Source organism: Balaenoptera acutorostrata, chromosome 14 (genome assembly GCF_949987535.1).
Source record: "Balaenoptera acutorostrata chromosome 14, mBalAcu1.1, whole genome shotgun sequence".
NCBI classification, from domain to species: Eukaryota; Metazoa; Chordata; class Mammalia; order Artiodactyla; family Balaenopteridae; genus Balaenoptera; species Balaenoptera acutorostrata.
In genome coordinates, this window is record NC_080077.1 from 63,008,014 (window position 1) to 63,032,095 (window position 24,082).

At 38.8% G+C, this 24,082-nt stretch overlaps 1 protein-coding gene across 2 annotated transcripts in view; it reads left to right on the top strand.

Moving 5' to 3' along the window:
- The window catches only part of GPR63 (G protein-coupled receptor 63), a 55,735-nt gene extending 48,694 nt beyond the window's left edge, over nucleotides 1–7,041 (top strand). For both annotated transcript variants that reach the window (XM_007169677.2, XM_057528196.1), the window contains one exon: nucleotides 1,454–7,041. In XM_007169677.2, coding sequence (XP_007169739.2) covers nucleotides 1,604–2,863 — 1,260 coding nt within the window. In that variant the 5' untranslated portion in view covers nucleotides 1,454–1,603 and the 3' untranslated portion in view covers nucleotides 2,864–7,041. The remainder of the gene's footprint in view (nucleotides 1–1,453) is intronic.
- Nucleotides 7,042–24,082: the final 17,041 nt, after the last annotated feature.

A 24,082-nucleotide genomic window follows, 5' to 3' on the forward strand; every position in this document is an offset into this window, starting at 1 on the left:
TAGAGACAAAGAAATTAAGCTATAACAGTGAAAGTGTATAGTACAGTTAATATTTTGAACAAACAGATGAATATTCTCCTTCTTCATAAGGTTAGCCCTGGACCACAAATTGGGGATTGTAGAGAGATACGAGTATGGTAGAGAGCCCATGATTTGGCTACAGTGCTGGATCTTGGGTCTCGTAAATGGGATGCTTCTACCCTCAATACTACAGGAAATGAATAAATGAACTTTTAGCATTTACCCCTAAGATCAATGAGTAATTGTAAATTCAAATAATGAGAAAATTACAGCATTGTCTTAAACTACTATGCACCACCCCCCTCAATCTTAGGGATTTATTAAAGGAATCTACCCAGAAATCCAAAGAGAGTTCTTTCTAATTAAAGAGATTAAAGTTAGCTCTCCAGTAAAGAAGTAAGAACCTGCATAACAAAAGTGGGTTAGGAAGATAGTAGATTAGGGAAGTCCTTTACAGAAAACTCCAGGGTCACAGAAATTAAGAAGTTGGGGGTTAGGATAAGAGAAAGGTGATAAACTTTTTGGAGCAAGAAAGCGAAATGTTTTCTAGAATGCATTCTTCACGCCTGAATATTTTCCTAGTCATCTTCTTTAGAATCCCCATCTTTATTTCTTAGTTGACATCTATCAAGTTGCTGACATACAAGTCTTAGGGAGAAGAAATTGAGAAGATAGAAGTATTTGTATCAGAAAATAAAGGGTGGAAATGGGTGCATGGGAAAGAAGAGAGAATAGGAGAAGCAAAGAGAGCTTTAGAAAAGAAAGGAAGTCTTAAAAATATGACCAAGACGTTTTACAGATAATTTTTCTTCTCTTCGTGAATAACTTCTCCAGTAGTTATGTGGTGGGATTTCTGGGAAGAAACACTTACAAATAAAATAGAAAGCCAGGAAACTGTTTCAGACCCTTCATTAGAAATAACCTAGTTCCTACTTGTGAAAGTGTTAAAGCAAAAGTGTCTGATTATCATGTGTTAACTAGGATACTGATTTCAAGGTTCTTTGCCAACTAGTTTTGTGCTAATGTAAAAATGGAATATGAACCTGTACCAAAGAGCTATCAAGAATACTCTCAGGAGAACCATTATTAATAAAATCTGTATTAATAGTGACTGTGGAGAGGCTATGCTGCTCCTGGAAATTTAAAAGAAAAGTTAACTGTAAAGTTATAATTTTTGCCTTTAAGGCAGTAATACATTTTCATTCTTTTCACTTTCACTTTATACATGAATGTCATGAAATTTCCATTGTAGTTGACTAAAAATGAAACAACAGAACAACAGTACTTTAGTGATGACTAGGATAGAGACTTAAATATTTTTAAAGGGTTAAAAAAAGCGCAAAACTGGTCCTTCATGATGAACAGTAAGAAGTCAAATGTTATTTACAAAACTCATTCCCATTCATTTTTTGTGTTTTGGGCTTGTTTTCAGGCAAAAGGACTCCTATGGAAGATGGAAGTCTTTGTCCGTTTTCCAGAGTGTGTTTCCAAGCCCATCAGTGAAACATGATCCTGCTGCTCTGTGTTGAAATGCTTGAAGAACACCTACATCTCTGCTGGCGCCTTCCATCCTGCTGAAACCATGGTCTTCTCTGCGGTGTTGACTGCGTCCCATACTGGGGCATCCAACACAACATTCGTAGTTTATGAAAACGCCAACATGAATATTACGGTCCCTCCACCGTTCCAGCATCCCGACATTGGTCCGCTGCTTAGATACAGTTCTGAAACCATGGCTCCCACCGGGATGAGTTCCTTGACACTGAATAGTACAGCTGTGCCCCCAACACCAGCAGTTTTAAAGAGCCTAAACTTGCCTCTCCAGATCATGCTTTCTGCTATAATGATATTTATTCTGTTTGTGTCTTTTCTTGGGAACTTGGTTGTCTGCCTCATGGTTTACCAAAAAGCTGCCATGCGCTCCGCCATTAACATCCTCCTGGCCAGCCTGGCTTTTGCAGACATGTTGCTTGCAGTTCTGAACATGCCCTTTGCCTTGGTCACCATTCTTACCACCAGGTGGATTTTTGGGAAATTCTTCTGTAGGGTATCTGCTATGTTTTTCTGGTTGTTTGTGATAGAGGGAGTAGCCATCTTGCTCATCATTAGCATCGATAGGTTTCTTATTATAGTCCAGAGGCAGGATAAGCTAAATCCATATAGGGCTAAGGTTCTCATTGCGGTTTCTTGGGCAACTTCTTTTTGTGTAGCTTTTCCTTTGGCAGTAGGAAACCCTGACCTGCAGATACCTTCCCGAGCCCCCCAGTGTGTGTTTGGGTACACAACCAATCCGGGTTACCAGGCTTATGTGATTTTGATTTCTCTCATTTCTTTCTTCCTACCCTTCCTGGTGATACTGTATTCGTTTATGGGCATACTCAATACCCTTCGGCACAACGCCTTGAGGATCCATAGCTACCCTGAAGGAATATGCCTCAGCCAGGCCAGCAAACTGGGTCTCATGAGTCTACAGAGACCCTTCCAGATGAGCATTGACATGGGCTTTAAAACACGTGCCTTCACAACCATTCTGATTCTCTTTGCTGTCTTCATTTGCTGCTGGGCCCCATTCACCACTTACAGCCTTGTGGCAACATTCAGCAAGCACTTTTACTATCAACACAACTTTTTTGAGATTAGCACCTGGCTACTCTGGCTCTGCTACCTCAAGTCTGCATTGAACCCACTGATTTACTACTGGAGGATTAAGAAATTCCATGACGCCTGCCTGGACATGATGCCTAAGTCCGTCAAGTTTTTGCCGCGGCTCCCTGGCCACACAAGGCGACGGGTACGCCCCAGTGCTGTCTACGTGTGTGGGGAACATCGGACTGTGGTGTGAATACTGGAACTGCCTGACGTTTTGGGTGATGGTTGTTCTTTATCTGACTTTGAATTTTTTTCTCGTGGCTTCTCCACTTAAACTATATTGTTTTGCATAGGGTGTGTGTGTGTGTGTGTGTGTGTGTGCAGTGTAAAGAAAGAATGGTGATTAGTTGTATAAGTCTGTTACCAAGGATACACAATAGGGAAGTGATCACACGTGTTACCTCCAGGGTTCAAGAGAAATCCTTGATTTAGGGTGGGGAGATGGTTTTCTGTTCCTTTGATTGATTTTGTTTTTCTAGTAGGAATCAGGATTGTGCTTTATTGAGCCTGCAGTTACAGTGCATTGTAGGTATTCTGTGTGCTGCTAAGATATGCTTTGTCGAGTTTATCAGTTATTTTTTTCTGGAAGACACTGCTGCTTTTTGCCATCACATTGGAGCCAAAAACGACATACATCTCAGTAGATAAATATTTAGTTTTATTTAAAAAAATAACCCAAGGGGGTTAGTGACATTTTAAAGGTCATGAATATTTACTTTGGTGCACTTTAAGAAACAATGTACAAACTAATTCAGTCATGTTTTTCAGAATTGTTTTTATACATGACATGTTGTGCTTTAGGAAACATTGCATTATTTCTAGGAAGATAGTTTTTTAAAAATGTTTTGTCTGTGTGTACAGTTTTAAAGGAGGGAACATGACAATGAAGAACTTTTTCTAAGCACAATAGTGATTCTTTAGAGCAGTAGGGCAGAGTTGAGAAGATGGAGCACCCTTGCAAATTTAAATGGGATGCAGTGAGGCTGTGGCTGGTGTGGGCTGTGGTGATTCCTTTTACCCAAGGATCCTCTGAGTCCAGTGGGGAGAAGGGGCACCATTTACTAGACGTCTGCCATGTGCCAGGCCCTGTGCATCATTTTATCCTCACAGCACCCCGTGAGGGAAGTATTATTTCTTCCTTTTTGCAGATGAAGAAGGCAAGTCTCAGAGAGACTAAAACCCTGCCCAAGGTTAGCGGTAGAGCTGGGATCCAAAAATCTGTCCAAGTCCTGAGACTGCATTTCTACTGTACCACACGGACACCTCGTTCAAGTTCAGGTTTGGACGTTTCATAGTCAAGAGGGAACTATGTGTATCCTTTCATTTTCTTTTAGACTAAAACCTTCTTTTTAAAAATAGCTTCATTTTTTGTATTGCCAAAAGAAATGTGAAACCATTACAGAAAGTCTGGAAAATAGAAAAGAAAAAATAAAATCATTTATAACTACCTTTTTAGAGCGGAACTAAAGATCTTAGATAAGTAAGGGTATAAGGAAATAAGGCAATTTTTTGGTTTTCAAAAAAACAAGTGACAATTACTGAGCAGTTAAATACAGCTGTATATAGGTCTTTGCCCTGTGGGTTTAGATGTTTCCAGTTGTCCAGCTGTATTTCTCAATGTTCTGGGCAGAACAGCATTGTTGCCCCAGTGCTTGCCCAGAGCGGAGCTGGCTACTGAAGAATGTGAATGTGCTCACAGGTGTGTCTCCTGTAAAGAGGTGAAGGTAAGCCCTGGTCTGAGCCTAGAGCAAGTTTTCATTAAGGCAGGTCTGGGGTTTCAAATTATTTTTCTCTTGTTGATGTTCTGCCTCTCCCCTACCCCAGGTGCAACCAGGGCCTTTGGTGCCCTTCTCTCTCTAATCATGGGAACACATTATAAAACATCCCCCAGGGATGGGGCTTCCGACTATGGCCGTAATTGCTGAAAGTGTAGCCTCTTGGCTACATCGTGGGTTCTATAAATAGGCAAGTTAACCTTGAACACTTTTTGGATTTATAGCATGTTTTCAGAATTATAGTGCTTTGTGACCAGTGGGGAATGAGCCTCTTTTCTTCAGTTGTACAACCAGAGAGTTGGACTAGATGAATCTTCAAGGTCTCGTCCAACTCTAATGTGAGAGTAGAGATTTTTAAAGAGCCCAGCTGTTGTCAACTTCACTCTTTGGTCTCCAGTATTATTTTTTTACATTTTACTTCATTAGATGTTTCTTAAAATTGAATATCTGAAGAGCATATGGTACCATATCAGGAGTCAGGACTTTGGAAGGTGGGTGTCATCATGAAAGACCTGGGAAACCCTGCTCTTGAGGCAGTTGTCATGGTATTGGAACTCATTTTCCAGTTAACCTCTCTTTTGGGATTCAAGCATGTTATTCAACATGTTATTTTGAGATCATCTTCTGATGATACTCGCCTACCTCTTCGGTTTCTAATTTATATTAATCACAGGTAAAATTGCTTTTATCCATAGGGATCTTATAGAACATAAACACTGTAGTAGATATTAGTAGCACATTGAAGTGTATCATGCTTTCCACTTTCAATATAAACTAGATTTCAGGCAGATATTAGTAAGTATATTTGAAATTAGACTTTCTCTGAGGAAAGTCAGCATGATCTGTATTCATCTTACATATCGGCAGTAGGTCTTGAGACTCCTTTTGTGGTTGGAGTTGAAACTGAGCTTTTGTTTTCTTTGTCCTATTTTTATGAGCAATCCTTAGGTACTTTAGTGCTGCCTGGTAGGCAAGTGCATCGTTTGGTGAGAGCTCTGGGGTGCCTGCTAAGAGGCTCAGTGTTTGTGAAAGACAACCGTGAGGGGCCTTTGTGAGAATTCAGCAACCACACTGAATAGCAGTTCTCTTTACACTGGATCGTCTTGATCAGATGACAGTTTACAAACCATTTTGAACGTTTTTATTATGTATACATTTTGAAAGCTTTAAAAAAAAAGTACTGTGGTGTACCTTTGAAAAATTTAGGTGCAGTATCATATGTTGCCTATTCTTCTATATTTGTTTGAGGGAAAAAAAAATACCACTACTAGTTATCACCACTTGCTGACAAAATCAGAAATGTTTTTGGTTTTGTTTTTCCTTCTGGCGAATAAGTAAGAAGCAGGAAAGAGATAATGAAATATTTGTGGTCAAAGAAAGAGTCAAAAGAAATCCCCAGTAGTCTGCAAGAGTGATATTCAGACTTTCATATGAATTTGTGTCTAAGTATTCCCAGGGGACTTGTTAACAGTACAGATCCCCAGGGCCCCCAGAGGGTCTGAGATTGGGCCCACAAATGCACACTTTTATTTTGTTGAGTATTTGGCCTGATGCTGATTCAAGTGGTCTCTGGGGCATACTTCAAAGAAACACTCCTGTGGAAAATATATCCACTTAAATATTGTCTGTTTTATCCAAAAAATGTTTGTTTTGTGTTGGAAGCCATTATCTCCTAGTGCATGGATAATCCGCATTGAGAGGAAAATCTGTGTATCATTGTGCCTAATTTGCTGCCACTCGTGTTAGTGCTGGATCACGCCAGTGTCAGCTTTACCGTCTTTCAACTGGCAAAATTCTGATAAACGATGTAGTTTCACAGAAGAGCAAAAAAGGTGACTTAATATTTGAAAGTCATGATTTTCAGGAGTCTGATTCCTCTAATATTTTCTTTTCTCATAGAGAGGTGTCTTTATTGTATGTATCCTCCTAAAGCGTATGAGGGGAATGCAAAGATTCATCCAATTCCTATTGCTGTGCTTATGCCAGCTGTGTTCAGTGGAAGCATGAAGAAAATAAAATAACCATTTTAATCTATGTATTTCAGTTGCTGACAAGGATATTTAACTTAATCTTGATCTTTGCTTTTGTTTACATGACAATATTTATGTATATATCACAGGAAAAATGTTCACTTGCTTGACATTTTATTCTTCCATGATTTTTAGTTTATGTTTAAAGGACTGTTTAATTCAAATTTATTTTCACGACCATAGTCTTCATTGAAAACTCGATTTTTATAATAATAAATGAAAACGTCAAAGCACATGTTTGTTATTACAAGTAAATGGTAATACAGTTCTTAGATATATATTGGTACTAGTCCTTTGTAATTAAAATTAATTTATTTTACAATAGTACCTAACCTATATGAAAAAACCACTTTGAATTTTGGGTTGCAATATTCAAAATCAAAATGTATGATTATTTGTGCATATTCTTATTACAACCAGGAAAAGAGCTCCCAATAAGAAAATGAATAAATGTTTAACATTTCTAAAAGTGAAGTTTTTTTAAAAGGACTACTTCATTTATCTTAGAAAAAAAATTGTCATGAATAATACTTTCTGTTAAATTAAAATCTGAGTTTAGTTTCAAATCCTGCTTCCTTTGGGTTTTTATTTTCAAATTAGCTCTTAAAGCCTGTATGTGTATTCTAGTTTTAGAAATTCTCAGAGTAATTAAGGATGAAATGAAACTTGGCAAAAGACTATCAGTATTAAGAGACAGTTTTAAGACATTCTGTCTAGGAGAGTTATAAAAATTTTCCTGCTAAGTCATTTGAAATTGGATTGTCACTGGCAAAGCAGTGACAATGTTTGCTTCTATTTTGATGAAATGATTTCTTATTGCACTTCCTTTTCTAAAATCTAAGGCCTTTCTAAAACCTACTTTTAAATCTTTAGGAAATATCATTTATTTTTATGAGTTTCAACTTTTTTGCCAATTAGACATGAGGATTTTATTTTCTCTTTTTCACTTATATGCAATAGCTAAATGTATTTATTTTTAAATTATAAAAGGTTGATTTACAAAGGAAGGTTGTTATTGAATCTATTATACATCTGACAGTTCTTTCTGAAATGGAAAGGTAAGAAAGATACAGCAAAATAGAGGAACCTGTTGAATTAAAAGCATTTTCACATCTATCATGAAAATAATTAGCCCCACTCAACTCATTCATAATAAAGAGAACCTTTAGCAGAAGTTTCTGCCTTCTATGTCAAGGTGCAGTCAATTAGATTTAATGCAAAAAGAAACAAAAATTTCATGGCTATCTCAGCATTTAACCCAGGGAAGCAGAACTAGTAGAAGATATTTATTAAGAGATTTATTGCAAGAATTGGCTTACATGATTGTGGGGCTGGCTGGGCAGATCTGAAAGCCAGAGGGCAGGCTGTCATGTAGGACAGGCTGGGAATCACAAGCACAAACTGAAGCTTGCTGTCCACAGGTGGAATTTCTTTTTCCTCAGAAAAGCCTCAGTTCTGCTTTTGACCTTTCAACTGGTTGAATCAGACCCACTCAGATTATCTAGGATAATCTCTTAGTTGATGTGGACTGATTGTAGACTTTAATCACATCTATGAAATACCTTCACAGCAACACCTAGACTAGTGTTTGATGGAATAGCTAGGGACTGTAGCCTGGCCAAAGGGACACATCAAAAGACCGTCACAGTGATGACATCCAAATGTAAAATATAATAAAATCGGGACTTCCCTGGCAGTCCAGTAGTTAAGACTCTGAGCTTCCACTGCTGGGGGGCGTGGGTTCGATCCCTGGTTGGGGAACTAAGATCCTACATGTTGCATGATGTGGCAAAAAAGTTTTAAAAAATGATAATAAATAAAATATAAATTTAAAAAAATATAATAAAATCCTTCTATGATGCTGTAGTGGTAGTATAAAAAACTAAGTCGCATAAATCTCAGTGTTGAGATTAATATAATGACCAAGATAAGTTTGTTGAAGAGGATGGGAAACATATTCTGACTGCATTATATTCAAATTCACATAATCACAGGGCGCAATATTTATCTCTGGATTTCACTGTAGCTATTGTGAAAGTTCTCAAAAGGGAGTAATAATCAGTTGATTAGATGATTATGTAAATCAACTTTCTTCCTACGTACATTTTATTTGTGATACTTGCCAAGGATGATGCCTTTCTTCTAAGAAATTTGAAAGCATAATTAAAACAGTATTAACTCTCAGCATAAAAATATGCTAATAGTAATAATAATAATAATGATGATTTGTGCCATTTTTTTGTCCACTTACTGTAGTCAAAATACCCTTTATCTATTTTAATCCACAGTATTTTCTCCTTTTTCCAACTGAGGAAACTATGTTCCCAAGAGATTAAGTAACTTTTTCAGGTAATAGCTTAGATTCAAATCTAGGCCTAATGCCACAGTTCATAGTTTTCTAGACCACCTTCCCCTGTTATTCCCCGATAACAGAACTGAGTCTCTAGTGAGACCAACTTACTAAGCATCATGCTAGATGATGATTCCTCTCCATGCATTAGGTAAATAATCATAACAGAAAAACCTATACGTAAAGTTGTGGATATTAACACAAAACCTAGGTTAGTTTGTTCTTGATTTTAAGTCATTAACTAGATTTGGCTAAATCAGAATTGAGACTGTCAAGCTGTCTGGGCCCCAGGGAGCCTTGGGTACACCAAAGCCCACTTGGGTTCTAATGTCACAGAACCTTCAAGAACTTGCTGACTGTGGCAGAAATTTTGGGAATGCTTAGATACCCAGACAGTTTCCTAGATTGCATAGATCTCACAACCCCTTTTGGAAAGTTTCACCCTGATGCACATTTGGGGTTCGATTATGTACTGATTTGTCTGAAGTACTACGGGTTTTATCTCTATAGTAGCCAAGACTTTGGAAGAGAAGGTGGAGGTGATGAAGTCAGGAGCCCTGGGGTCCTCCTGCCAGCTTTGACACTCCTGCTGTGCTGCCAACCAGGACTCCTTCAGCCTGACATAAAATGGCAGGGTTTTAACATGCCTATTAACTCATGATTGGTATAGTAATTAGAATTCCTTAGTTGATTGCATCATTTGTACAAAACAAAACAAAACAAAAAACTTTGTTACCGTAGTTTGTCATATATTTTTGCAAATAATGAAAAAAATTTAATTGTGTAATTTATCTTATTGACCATCTGTTCAGGTACACTTACATGTGAAATTTTGTAATAGTAAATACTGTGAAACTACAGGATCCGTGGTTGGTTGGATTCTTGCCAGAAGAGCCGAGGAGCCGGAGGGCCGACTATAAGTTCTACATGGATTTCCCGCCTCCTGGAGGGTGGAGATCCCTAACCCCTCGTTCAAGGGTCAGCTGTATTCCCTAATAAGCAGATGAAGAAACAGGTTTAAATAATTAAACGACTTTCCCAAATTCTTGCAGCAGTTAGGAGGCAGAACCAGGATGCAAACCCAGCTGGACATCTCCCAGCTTTAGCGCTCTTAACCACTTCACTTCGAGTCAGTGGGATTTTACTGTCAGAGAGAGAAGGGCTGGAAAGTGAGCTTGCGAGCTTTGGAAAAAACCGGTAAGTAACCCAGTAAACAAAGGTCAGATAAATGATCCTGGAAAGTCTCTTAATCAAATAGATACATTTTTATTAGTAGAAAGAAGAAAAATAGAATGTTTACATTTTTAAGAAAAGTTTTTTTTTAGTTCATCACCCAAGATTTACCACTGAAAACAGCTGAGCTTGTGGACAAAGGCACACAGGCAGGTCAATGTGAGAAGGCCAGGCGCAACTGCTTCCCAGCGCGCGGGCAAGCAGTTTATTCTCACTTCGGACATCATGCTCTGAGGGGGCTTAAGCTGGGTCTACACACCCCAAACTTCTCTGGTTACTATTGCTATCGCTATCACTTTTGCTTTTCTGGACTTAACACTGGAAGAACTTTTCAGGGGTTCTGGGGACTCCTTGGGAAACTGTTAGTACCTAGGGAATTTGACTGTGCTCTCACTCCCTCTTCCAGGATTTATCTAATGAGCAGAGTAACTGCAAATGGAAGACATTTCCTTCTGACAGGAAGAAAGATGGAGTCTTCTTGTATGACTTCCCCAAAGGTATTTGTAGTCTCAAATGCCGTGATTAACTTGGATTGCAAGATATCACAGTATTTTATGTTCATCTGTGTGAAGGCTACTATTGCCAAGTAACAGGTTCTGTTAGATCTCTCTCCAGGGCAAAAGGCTTCTCATGAAAACATGTACAGTAAAACAAGATGCACATTGAAGGAAAAATAGAGAGATAGAGAAATGTAATCTGACAGAGATGCGATGACAACCAAAAAAAACCCAAAAAAACAGCTCAGTCTTGATTTCTAGCCCTACATTTCCCCCTGGAGTTCTCACCTTTCTTTCCCACTAGGCACTAAACTCCCTGAGGGCAGGGCACTGTGCTTGTTTATTATTTTTCCAGCACCTAGCATGGTGGCTCACAGAGAAGGGCGATTCTCAAAAGTCTGGAAATGGACCTTTTGATAATAGAATCTTGATGGTTAAAATCATAATGGACTTACCCAAACCAAGTAGCAAGTGCTAAGATCAGCACACAGGGCTTCAGTCTCCAAGTCCAGTAACCTGCCCACTATATAAACCTGCTTCCTTGACTTAGAGGAGAAAGTAATCAGAAGGTTTTCTGACACTGAGTTTAGGCCAGTTTAGGAGACAAGTGTGTGGAGTGGACAGACCTGCTAAATTTTTTTTTTCAACATCTTTATTGGAGTATAATTGCTTTACAATGTTGTGTTAGTTTCTACTGTATAACAAAGTGAGTCAGCTATATGTACACATATATGCCCTTACCCCCACCTCTTGCATCTCCCTCCCACCCTCCCTATCCCACCCCTCTAGGTGGTCACAAAGCACTGAGCTGATCTCCCTGTGCTATGCAGCTGCTTCCCACTAGCAATCTATTTTACATTTGGTAGTGTATATATGTCCATGCCACTCTCTCACTTCATCCCAGCTTACCCTTCCCCCTCCCCATGTCCTCAAGTCTATTCTCTACGTCTGCATCTTTATTCCTGTCCTGCCCCTAGGTTCATCAGAACCATTTTTTTAAGATGCCGTATATATGTGTTAGCATACGGTATATGTTTTTCTCTTTTTGACTTACTTCAGTCTGTATGACAGACTCTAGGTCCATCCACCTCACTACAAATAACTCAGTTTCGTTTCTTTTTTGGCTGAGTAATATTCCATTGTATATACGTGCCACATCTTCTTTATCCATTCATCTGTCGATGGACACTTAGGTTGCTTCCATGTCCTGGCTATTGTAAATAGTGCTGCAATGAACACTGGGGTGCATGTCTCTTTTTGAATTATGTTTTTCTCAGGATATATGCCCAGTAGTGGGATGAGCTGCTAAATTTGTATTTGTTAAACCTGGCAACCCTAAGAGTAGTGCACATATGTATATAGTTTTGTGACCCTATAATGTGCAAGTCATGGCATGGAGGAGGGCCTCTGTTCCTCTTGTTTATGAGGCTGGTCTGTGACTACATCTTGTGGTCTTGACTAAATATGCTGGGGGTAGAGGAGGACGTGACTCCTGGTGCAGCTGAGGAGCAGACACAGATGGACGGATAACAGAAGTAAAAGGTGTGTTTTGTAACTGTTTTGTGTAATCTCAGTTTGTTGGTAAACGACTGGTGATGGTGATACGGACAAGATGTATTCAGTAACCACCTCCATCAGGGAAATTTTGGTCGGGAAAAGTTTTCAGTTGCTAGAATTAGACATCCATGTGTTGAATGCCATTTCAACACTTGCAACAGAAATTCGGAGTTTAAATCACTTTCACCATAGTTTTGGCAGGACTGGGAACACATTTTTTTTTCAGCTGTTCTTCCTGATGGGTGCTATAAATAGCTTTGGGGAAGTATATAATTATCTCAAAGTAGAAGCTAAAGATAAAAAGCTGCTTGAGACTTTAAAGGAACATTTAATAGTTATTATTATGTAACATTTATTAAGTATGCTCACTGTGCTCATTGTCTTTGCCAGGAAGAAACTTGGAATAAAAAGTCAATCCAAGATGTGACATGTATAAATAGACCAAAAGGTATATTAACACGGTGCCAGAACAAAGGGTTGAGTCAATAAAAAAGAAAATTTGGGAAACAAAAAAGGCAGCCAGATCAGTACAGTGTTGTGTAGAAATGAAGAAAACTTATATTTAGTAACATATCTTTAAAATACTGGCAGTTTAAAACAAAGATGCATAGCCACATAAAAACAGGTAACATTATGGTATGTGCAATGTGCATGGGTAGTACTGTGTTTGGGGCAGCTAGCTCAGCCTTTTATATATAAAAGGAGTTTACTTACTCTGTTCAATGAATAAATACTAAAAGATTTAAGTATTAAATAAAGATTCATTGTTGGCCGAAGCTAGGTCAGCGTTATAAAGAATGATTTCAGTCATTGGCTCCTGGCTAAGACTGTGATGGCTGTTTGAAGCCTATAGAAAGTCCACAACCAAGTAATCATATTAGAGACATCCATCGTTTATTTGATGCCTGCTGAATGATGCCAAGTACTATATCTACATAAATACATAATCTCTAATTCTTATAATAATTCTAGCAGGTAGATATTATCATTCTGTTTCACAAATCCTTCAAGCTTTTAAGTAGTTAGATGAATTTTAAGAGGCGACAGGACTTAACAAAGTGGAGATACAAGAATTCAACCCCACGTCTGTGTGAACACCAAAACTTAGGGGTTTTTTTCATGTTGTAGTACTATCTATCCAACCTTTTGCCTGTGCATTCTTGTTTCCTTCACCTTATTTCTCCTTCACTTATGAAGACTTTTCCTTTAGAACCTGATTGTCCCACTCAACCTAGCTTGGACTTCATGATTCATCCTGTTGCCTCTGGTCCTGCCCTCAGCTTTTCCTCAACTCTTCTCTGATCTCCTAGCCCTAAGCTTTGGTGATCTGTCTACATTCCTCACATCCTCATTTTGGTATATACTAGGTTCAGCATTGCTAAGGCTAAGAACTCCTGTGTGCTGATAATTTGCATAGATGCCACCCCACAAGATGAATATCCTTATTATGGTCTGAAGTCATGTGCTTTTTATCTGCAGACAAGAAGCACAGAAAACCAAAGATCCTTATGAAGCATTATTGGCCCTTATATCCTCAGAGAACTTCCTAATATAGGGCAGAAATCCAGTCAGGCCAGGCAGGCACACAGCTCCTGGAGGCCAGCACCAGCAGAACTCTTTTGAGATCTAAGTAATCCAAACAGTAAACAAAGAATGATTCCTTGTGTTGCGGTTCTTCCTGGGAAAAGATTCAGACATGGTGACCACTAGAAAGGCAGGCAAGATTTTGGTAGCAAAGTTCCCAAAGTAGGGAACTTTGGTGAAGTTCCTACTCAGACTTTTAACCCAGATCTGAATACCTCCTTCCTCGGGAGTGTTAGGTTGGCCAAGAGATCATGGAATGCCTAGAGGCATGTGGCTCTTGTCATGAGGTCCTGATTGTCTCAGAAGCAGGGTTTCATGAATGTTTACCCTCTTCTGCAGCCTGGGTGCTCATCTGGGTGCTTTCAACTTAATCCCAGGCTGACACAAAGTAGTATTTATGCCATTAAAGGGTTAGGAATAACATGAGAGTGAAAACAGCAGTTCCTTTCTCTTCCAGAAAGGGGTCAGTTACCCCCAGTAATATACTCGGCAATTAATTACTAGCTTTTGAGAAAACTGCAATCTAAGGCATGGATACGGTGAGGAAGTAGAACATGAAAACACTGTCAATGCGTGGCAGGTGCAGACCAAAGTTAAATAAAAGAATTTGGGAAATGACTGAACCTTGAGAAATGGGGTTTGCAGGAATTAAGCTAGTGAGTAGAGGCTTCAGGAAGCTAATGGATAAAGAGCTGGCTATTAAAGAGGAGGGCTGAAGTTGTCTGGATTTGCACAGAAAATGGACCTTTGCTGCCCTCATATCTCTGCCCAAATCCTGTACCATGTGCTCTATTTGTCTTCATGCCCAGCAACCCAACTGGCTCACAGGCCTCCTGACTCAATCCCCATTACTTACTGTGTTGTGATTGGCTTCCTTCCTTGACGCTGACTTTTGGGAAAGCTTTCCTAGCATTTGGTTTTGCTTCCTTCTTATACTACAATTGAAATTCTTTATCTATGCTTCCTCCGGCAACCCTGGGCAGTCGTCTCCCCTAGTCCAACCGTAACTCTGGGTGTTATTATCCTGGCCCGACAAATGTGACATGAACATCAATGGGTATATTCATTAAAGTGGTGCTAGCTTTTTTGACAGCAAACTCCTCAAATCAGTATCTTAACAACAATAGTTTCTTTCTTTTTCATATAACAATTCAATTTACATGTTCCTGGTTTGGCTCCAAGTAATCACTCGGGAATCCAGGATGATAGAAACTCTACATCTTCAGCATGTGGATTCCAATGTGCCAATATCCAGTCAGTAGACTGGATAAAGGTACCATGCCTGGACACCTGGGAGATTTTTATGGGCCAAGCCTGGAGGTGGCATTCATCACTTCTCCCCCATATTTCACTGGATAAAATTTGGCCACACTGGATACACCTTCTTGCAGTGGAGACTGAGAAATGTGGTCTAGTTGTGCAACCCCTGATGAAGAAGAAATGAGTTTTGGTGAAAACAGTGTTTTCTTCCACAGTAGAGCCAGCAGTGACCTCTTTGTTTCTGACCAGAGTATCCCAAAGAGAAGAAACCACCTGAGACCATGGGCTTCCCTCACTGTTTGGTAGTGACACAGGACAATTACCCCATATGCAGGCCCAGCTTCCCTTTGATACTCTCAGCAGAAAGACTTCCCCTGATATAGTCTGGCACCTAGATTTCCTTATGCTATTGATGAACTCTGTATCTGAGGCTGTGAAATTTATGGGTGAGCCAGAGTGAGTAAAAATCTTGATATCCTGGCCGAGAAGAGAGACAAATAGACGAACAATCCCACACTCATGACCAGCCAGACTCCTCCTGAAGCACCATGCCGGATTTCTGGAAGTGTATCAGGCCACATCAGGTCATCTGGCCTGACAGCAAGTGTCTCCATCGTCTGCCATCTGTACGGGGACATCAGACAATGTGTTGCTGTGTATAGGCAGGAGTTCTGGTTGTTGGTACACATTTTATTTAACAAGGAGGAGAACCTGAATGTCTCAGGAATGCTTTCTGGACACTTACATGATACTTACGTGATTTATTAGTCTAGGCCATAAAGTCAGTTGTCTATGCATAGAAAGTCAGCTGGTAAGCCAGCCATACAGTCTCATGGGCTGAGGACTGGAGATAACCCATGTGAGTGGAGGAAGCATGTTGTTGCCATATGAAAATGCAGTCAATGGGTATGTCTACAGTTGTACCCTAGAGAAACCAACTACTTCTGTAAATATTCCCCTCCCTCTATTCAAGGTGCCCTTTACTCAGTGATGGGAAATGTGCAGCCTGCTCTAGTAAGTGCAACTGCTGGTTTTTCTCTTCTCTTCCTCCAGATTGTTCTCCTCTTCTCTCTTCCTCCCTGTTCTATTTATTTTAATAAGCCAGTGGATTCTGGGTGCTCATGGGACTGAGATGAACTAGGCACAAACCCATAGAATGGTAGTTGTAGAAAATCCTGTTTTCTGGATCCTGGTGCCTAGGCTCAGCTGCTGAGCTGCCCCAAATTTGTGCAAGTCTGAGTATATACCACTGATTCCCACTGGGGGAGGGCGCATGACCCATGAATGTCTGGGTGGTAAATCACATAGAACCCCTGGTGCTGGAGGTCACCATATGACCACACAGGCATAACATGTAAAAGTGGATCTTAAACATCCTCATGTATCTATGACCCTAGCATTTGTGCAAACTCATGAATTAGATTCTCCTACCTTCTGACCATATTTCTTAATTCTTCCATTTATGAATTCACTGTACTTTTAGGATCTGATGCTTGGCCATAAATTCCTGTTGTAGCTCCTTGATTATGATTCGTATTATGCTCCTGGAATTGTGGCTGCAAGCTTCCTTGGGAAAATATTTCAGCTGGTCCAAGATTTCCCCAAGATTCCTGTTGATCACCTAAGCCCTAATCTGCAGCTCTCCTGCTGGGGCTTCCTGGGCCTCAGGAGCTGAAGATGGGCATATGTGACCATTTGAATAGATAGGACAAATCCTCAATGAAGGTCAGTGCCCTAACTTGCCTGTATCTCGATTCTTTTGCCTCTAAATGACTATATTCCAAATATTTGTGTGTATGTGGGATAAGCCCATTTAGCTTATTAAAAGTACAGAGCCCCAACCAAGACCTACTGGGTCAGAATGTTTAGTAAACAGTTTGGTCCCTACTCTGTTTTCTAGGAGGTACTCTCTCATCCACTGCTTTCCATGGCTACATCTTAGGTGGGTACTGGGGAGAATGAGCTATCTATTAATATCATCATGGGACATTCTACTTTGAGCTAGTAGAGTTTCAGGGTCCTAGAAGTTGATTTAGAGTTCAAGCAAAGCAACTTCCTTAACAACTTAGGAGACTTCCCACCCACCACCTCTCTTTCATTCCCTGGATTTCATGGGCTAGCAACCCAAAGTCAGACATCATATCAAGGCATAGCTTTTCAAATATGAAACTGGGCATGGGAATTTCAGTCTCTCAGTAGGTGGTGTTGCGTTAATCTCAGACATTGGCTTATGCACTTGACTCTCCACTAAATGGCTTTCATTTTGGTCTCTGCCTAGGGAGAACATTAAACAATAGCTGTGGTATGAGTCACCAGTAATTTGCCTCTTGATCCTAGGCTCCATCCCAGCTTCTTCTTTGCAATTAAGTTAGTTGTTCCCATTGTCAGTCATTCCTAGAGTGCATGACAGCAGATAGTTGAGTGGGAACACGTCCCAATTTTGTCTCCTGGAATAACTCTTCCCTGCCTTTTCTGGCAAGAACCTTAATTGACAGCAAAGCATTTCATCTTTTCCAGCCCCTGGTTTCATTTCACTGGACGTTTAGCCAACTCAGATTGGAGGCCACAGGCAGAAATCATTTCCATCAGCATATTCATAATTTTCATTCCTTTCTGCTTTGAGATGGGCCAATTTCAGCTGAGCCTAAGTGAATCTTTTCATTGTCGGACATTACAGAAGGGCACAATAAATAACACTCTTATCTCTTTTCTTTTCTTTTATTGGGAAACTTCAAGAGGCACATGGTCTCAATCCCAAGATACAATAGTAAATATTTTTCTGCTCCTCATCAGGGATTATCAACTTTCCTGCCCAAGATGGAAAGTCTACTTTCTACCCTATCTTTGCCTATTCCATTTTTTTCCCCATTACTTGCACTATCCTACTTCCAGTTCCTTTTTTTTTTTTTCTAAATTCTATGAGGACTCTTTTCACTTGTAAGTGACAGAAAAACCACACAGTCTGGTTTGGGTCTAAGGAACATGCTGTACTCTGGAGAAGTGCATGGGCTAAAAGTGAGGGAAGGAGTGAGTGGTTCTCCAAGAGAGAAATTGGGGTACAATGATTAAAAGGATGGTCTATCAATATTGAGTGGTTAAAAATGGACATATTTTCATTACATTTGGTTTCTCAGCTGAGCTGCTGAATGCTGCTGGAGACTATTACACAACCCTAAAGATCGGTGACATTTCAAGTTCATGTTCTTCAACTTTATTTTGACTCCAGTCTTACTCAGTGAAGTTTTCACATTGCTCTGGTCATGTCTTTTACAGGTTCCAGAAATAATTATTCCTAACCTCACCATTCTTCCTTAGGCCCAGCTCCCCATTCAGCAGATTGCCTTGTCTTTTACTTCCTACAGGAAATTGTAGGATAAAAGCTGAGACCTCCCTCAACTTCCTGTTTCTACATATACAAATTTGTCTATATTGAGACCACTTTTACCTCCTTTCCTGCTCCTGTGTCCTCTACTTCAGCCTTCTCTCCTATAAAGGAAACCTCCAGTTATCATTGCACCCTCTCTCCTATATTTGCAAAGTCTTCCTCTCTATGTGCATTTCTCTCACAGTCAGAGCTGGATCTACCTACCAGAAAGCCAATGAAGCTTAAATAATCTTCAGGGCTTCTAATTTGCCTGAGCCCCTTTCAAGGTTCTGGGTGGGACTTAGTGGTATAGTCACATGATCATATGTATTTGCAGAATGTGCAAAAATAAGATATATTAATGGTAATATTTCTGTATATACTTTCTCATTCACTCTAGGACCACTGTGTCCACTTTGACTCACCTTCTGTCACATTGCCTTTGTATTTGGAGGGAAGTAGGCATTTTGGGATCCAAATTGAATTGGGGACACATTTTATTTTAGATTTAGTGGGATGAGTATACAGTTAAGTTATTGGTAGCAAGACTAGGGTAGGAATGGCTTCCAGGAATACTCCCACTCCTCACTGTGCTGACTCACAACTGCAATGTGATGTGAAGGTGCTGTGCGAATGCATCTTTTGGTGCCTGGCACCGGAAGTATGAGGATAGTGGAGGAGAAACAACATTTGAAGTATTTGGAGCCAGAAATTAATCTGTGGAAAGTTCTTTCAATCTTCACATATGTAAAATTATACGTTGAGAATTCAGTTCTCATTGAAGCCTAGTAAAAGCAGAAGTTCTCTTTCTGTTGGGAACATATTAAATAATACAATAAAAAATTCAGCTTACATATAAGTTTCTTTTGGGATGGGAATAATGTGAAGGAGAATTTATCAGAATTCCTGTGTTTGCAAAACAGAAACGTTTAGCAGTATTACAAATGACAAGTGTCTATGTTGGAATCTCATGTTTTATACTTTCCAAACATTAATATTAAAAAATAAATTTTGAGCAATGACATCAGAATGACTGAATCATCTTCTTGTTATCTCTATTAAGATGTGTCTCCAATTCAATTTGGGACCCCTCTATTTTTATTTTGCTAGGTGAAAAATGGAATATTTACTTCAAAATGTATTTCTTTGATATTGGACCAAATAATATATCACACCTTCATTTGCCTTTTCTATTTATTTACATGTGATCTATGTTGTCCATTTTTCTCTCTGGGTGATTGCCTTGGCAATTTGTAAGAGTTTTTCTAATGTACGGAAGACATAGCCTTTGTAACAGTTTCTCTTGCCTCTGGCCATCTGCTTTCGGATATTTAAACCACTTGCTGACCTTCCTGTCTTCCCATGTTCTGTCTTCTCTCTGCTTTCTTCAGGTCATGAGCATTCCTCAGGGTAGTCTTCTGTCAACTTCTCCAGCCCCATTTGTCAATGACAGATCCTTTGCTATCTGTTCCCAAAGCATAACTCTGTATACTTCCTTTTTCTAATGCTGTTCACAGTCATAATTGCTTGTTTATTGTTTGCCTTCTACAACAATGTAAAATCCATTAGGGTAAGGACTGTGTCACTGTTGTTTGACCATAGTCATCATTTCTCTGCTCTCTTTGCTAATGGAACCCTATTCTGGTGTCTGTCCTGTCCCCTCCCCAACTCAGCCCATGTTCCTCCGTAGACTATGCTCACACCTCAGTCTAAGTAGCCCTGATTGACCTAATATCCATCTCCTTTGCCAATAAATTTTTCAAAAGTGGGAATGTGTTGCTATTTGGGCCAGCAAGGCACCAGGAGAGATTTGATGGGAGAATCTACTTTGTCTTCTGGGGAAACTTTCAAAATGCAATTCTGTCTTCTTTCGGACATGTGATACGTGGAAATCTGATTCTTCCTGTAAGACTGAAGACAAAGTCAATGCACAGAGGAAGGGAAAACCAAGAGAATCTCACTGATATAGAGCTGGAGTCCATAGATTATGTCACTCCTGAAACCCACATCACTGCTGGACTTCTGGTTGTGTGTGCCAATAAATGTCTTTAGTTAAGCCAATTTGAGTTGAGTTTTCTACTACTTGTAGCCAGATGCACTATACCTAAGCAATATGACCAGTTCTTAGTTCTCAACAAATACTTACTGAATCAAATATAAAATTCTCTCCCATATATAATACATGTGTCTTCCTTGGTATATACTTTTTTTTTAATCTCCTTACTTTTTAATTTTATTTAATTGTAAGATAATATTCATTTTTGATAGTCAAAGCAATATAGAGATATGGAAAAAACATTTAATCTTTACTTTCTTCTTTCTAATTATACCTTCCTGATGTAACCAATGTTAACCATTAGTTATATGTACTTATATATTTTCCTTTATGCTTATAGAAACTAATATATGTCTATCATGTTTGGTTTTGTTTGTTCATTCATTTTACAAAATCTGTCATCATACTGTATACATTATTGTGGAATATCTTTGTTTTTTAATTAATAGATCATAGCTGTTTTTACAGGTCAGTCTCCATAGATATAACCCATTCTTCTTAATAACTGCATACCACAACTATATCTCATTGCATCTTTGCTCTGCTTAAATGTTTCTCATAGAGTTTTATTCACATTATTTTCTTTAACTAGAGAGCCTTTAACTGTTTTCTCTTTTATTGTTCTACTTTATGCCTGTGAATTTGGAGCATTAGAAGAAAACAGTGGTTGATGGAGTCACTTAGGTATTGGGAGGAGTATGTAAACTTCACAAGTGTTAAGGCATCTAGTTTACCATTTTTGAATTTTATTTATTTATTTGTTTTTTTTAAAAAAAAGATCGTCCTTCTGCTTATCATAATTGGAAATTTTTTTTTTCTGTGCTCTTTGTAACAAACCACACCTGAGGAACAGCCACAGGGAGACTTTTCAGCTGCCACTAATAAAGTAATGGTTTCACAAGGGATCCAGAAATTAGATAAAACCCAGAAAGATCTAATATTTTAACCCTAACCCAGCAAATAAGTTCTTCCTTTCTTCCTTTGAACTGAAGATTTAACTCTTAGGTATATTACTTTATTTATCATCATTGGGGGACATACCTTTTATTTTTCAATATTAATTCTTGCTGATTGGGGATAGTTTAATTCCTTGTTAGTAGATATGCTATAGTTGGATTTACAATAGACAGGACTTGGAAGCAACCTAAGTGTCCATTGACAGATGAATGGATAAAGAAGATGTGGCACATATATACAATGGAATATTACTCAGCCATAAAAAGAAACAAAATTGAGTTATTTGTGGTGAGGTAGATGGACCTAGAGTCGGTCATACAGAGTGAAGTAAGTCAGAAAGAGAAAAACAAATACCGTTTACTAACACATATATATGGAATCTTAAAAAAAAAAAAGGTTCTGATGAACCTAGGGGCAGGACAGGAATAAAGACACAGACGTAGAGAATGGACTTGAGGACATGGTGGGGTGGGAGGGTAAGCTGGGATGAAGTGAGAGAGTAGCACTGACATATACAACTACCAAATGTAAAATAGATAGCTAGTGGGAAGCAGCTGCATAGCACAGGGAGATCAGCTCGGTGCTTTGTGACCACCGAGAGGGGTGGGATAGGGAGGGTGGAAGGGAGACGCAAGAGGGAGGGGATATGAGGATATGTGTATACATATAGCTGATTCACTTTATTATACATCAGCAACCGACACAACACTGTAAAGCAATTATACTCCAATAAAGATGTAAAAAAAAAATATATATATATGCTATAGTTGAAAGTGTGAGTAGTAAATGACTTTATGATGTCAGTTATATGTCAGTTCTTCCCACCTCCCTTGGAAGGTGGAAGAAGATATGGAGGAAGAGAAAACAGTGATTTCAAACTGAGAGAAAACTAAAATTACCTGACACACTTGTGCTCAAGGTGACATACAATCAGGATTTTTCCTGGTTTCCCTAAGGAACAATTCATTCTTGACAACAGCTAAACCTAATTTCAGAGACACAAAAAAAGAGAGAGGGAGAGAGCCAGGAGAGAGAGGAAGGATGATATGAACTAATTTGGACAATATAATAAGGGCAAGACACAGGGAGTCACAATATTTCCAAGCAGTTTTTATCAGCTAACCACCAAGGAGAACCAAACAGAACACCCTGTGGTAAATTAACCTATAAGCCAGATAGATAAAGGCAGCTGTGGTTTCTGTGTAAGTTCAAAGCACAGATGAAAATTAGGTCCTCTGGGTATAGTCATTTTAGACTCCAGGAACATGGGTAATTTTCTGAGGTTAGAAATATTGCAAAAGACTAAAGCATGCTTTTTCCTGAGATAACTGTACTCAGCTTGTCTAAGTATAAAATGAGCCAAGGCTTAGGGAGAGTAAATACTGAGTCCTTCATCAAGTCATTGAAAATGAAAACAGAAACAAAACAAATGAACAAATAGATGAACAAAGCAAGACCAAAAATCATTTTACTTTTATTCTTAGGATAGAAATATAAATATATTTGGGTTTTCTTAGTTTTGGGTTTTTATCACAATGAGCTGAGGTTTTATTTTGTGAAATACACTTTTTCCTGGGTAGAATATGCTGATAACCTTCTGTGGGTGGAGTGATACAGAGAGAAGCTTGAGAACAGAGGGAAATTCTCTCAATTGTACTAAGAGCCTGGAATTTGTAATTTGCTGAAGGTTAATGGAAGCAAATTACTAAGTAAGCACTCTAGGGTACATTTGGATCCTTTCTGACATAATTAGAGTTTTCTATTTTGTAGCCAGTAATCTTTTAAAATGATGTTTCAGGTAATTTTAGTTTGCTCTTTGCAAGATTTTATTGTAGCACATAGGGGCCTATTTCTAGGAAGATTGAATTTTGAGTGCCAATTTCTACTTTAATTTAAAGGCTCCATGTTTGTTGGCCTCAAAGCAGTTATCAGGAGAAAACTTATCTTTAATAATTTAAGCTTGAGTTAACCAGGTAGCAATTAGCATGCCCGACAATCTCCATAATCTGAAAAGAATTCTGGTGAGCCTTGACTCTTCTCTTACCAGAGATACAAATTACCACAATTTCTAGTCAAGTTTTATAGGTCAGCACAAGGTGAGAAGAATTTAGTGAAATTTTGGTACAGATGGAGTAATCTTTCTTTACTTACTCATTTAATTTGAGTCATAATTTAGATTCAGTAGAGTTCCAATCATGGTGTTTTTGCAATGTTTAAAAGAATGGAAATGGAGGTTAAAATATTTAGTTTGATATATATTTATACCCTGTCTCCTTTAAAATTCATTTAGGTGACAATATGATCCACACAATTCAATAAGATAAATTAATTCAAGGAAGTACAAGGACAAGAAGGGTAAGGTTGTAAGATAGAGTTGGGAGTAAAGTGAGCACATAAAGTACATGCCTATGGCACAAACTCTAATCTGAGCTTTCTTACAGCCAATTCAAAGGGGGAAATATGGTCATTTAGGAGGATCTCAGAGTCCACAAGGTAAGCAAAATTCAGTCTCAGTAGGAATAAAACTATTCCTGACACTGAAACCAGAAATCACTTTCAGTTTTCTTTCAAAGAGAAGACACTGGGGATAATGTTGAATAGCATCCTTAATATCACCTTAACAGAAAACATAGTTTTCTAGAAATTTCTAAAGCTTTCTTACTATAGGTTGAAAGCATCACTTAGGATCAAATTTCAGTAAGAACAGTTGCCCAGGAGGGAGAACTATCAATATAAAGCAAGACATGTA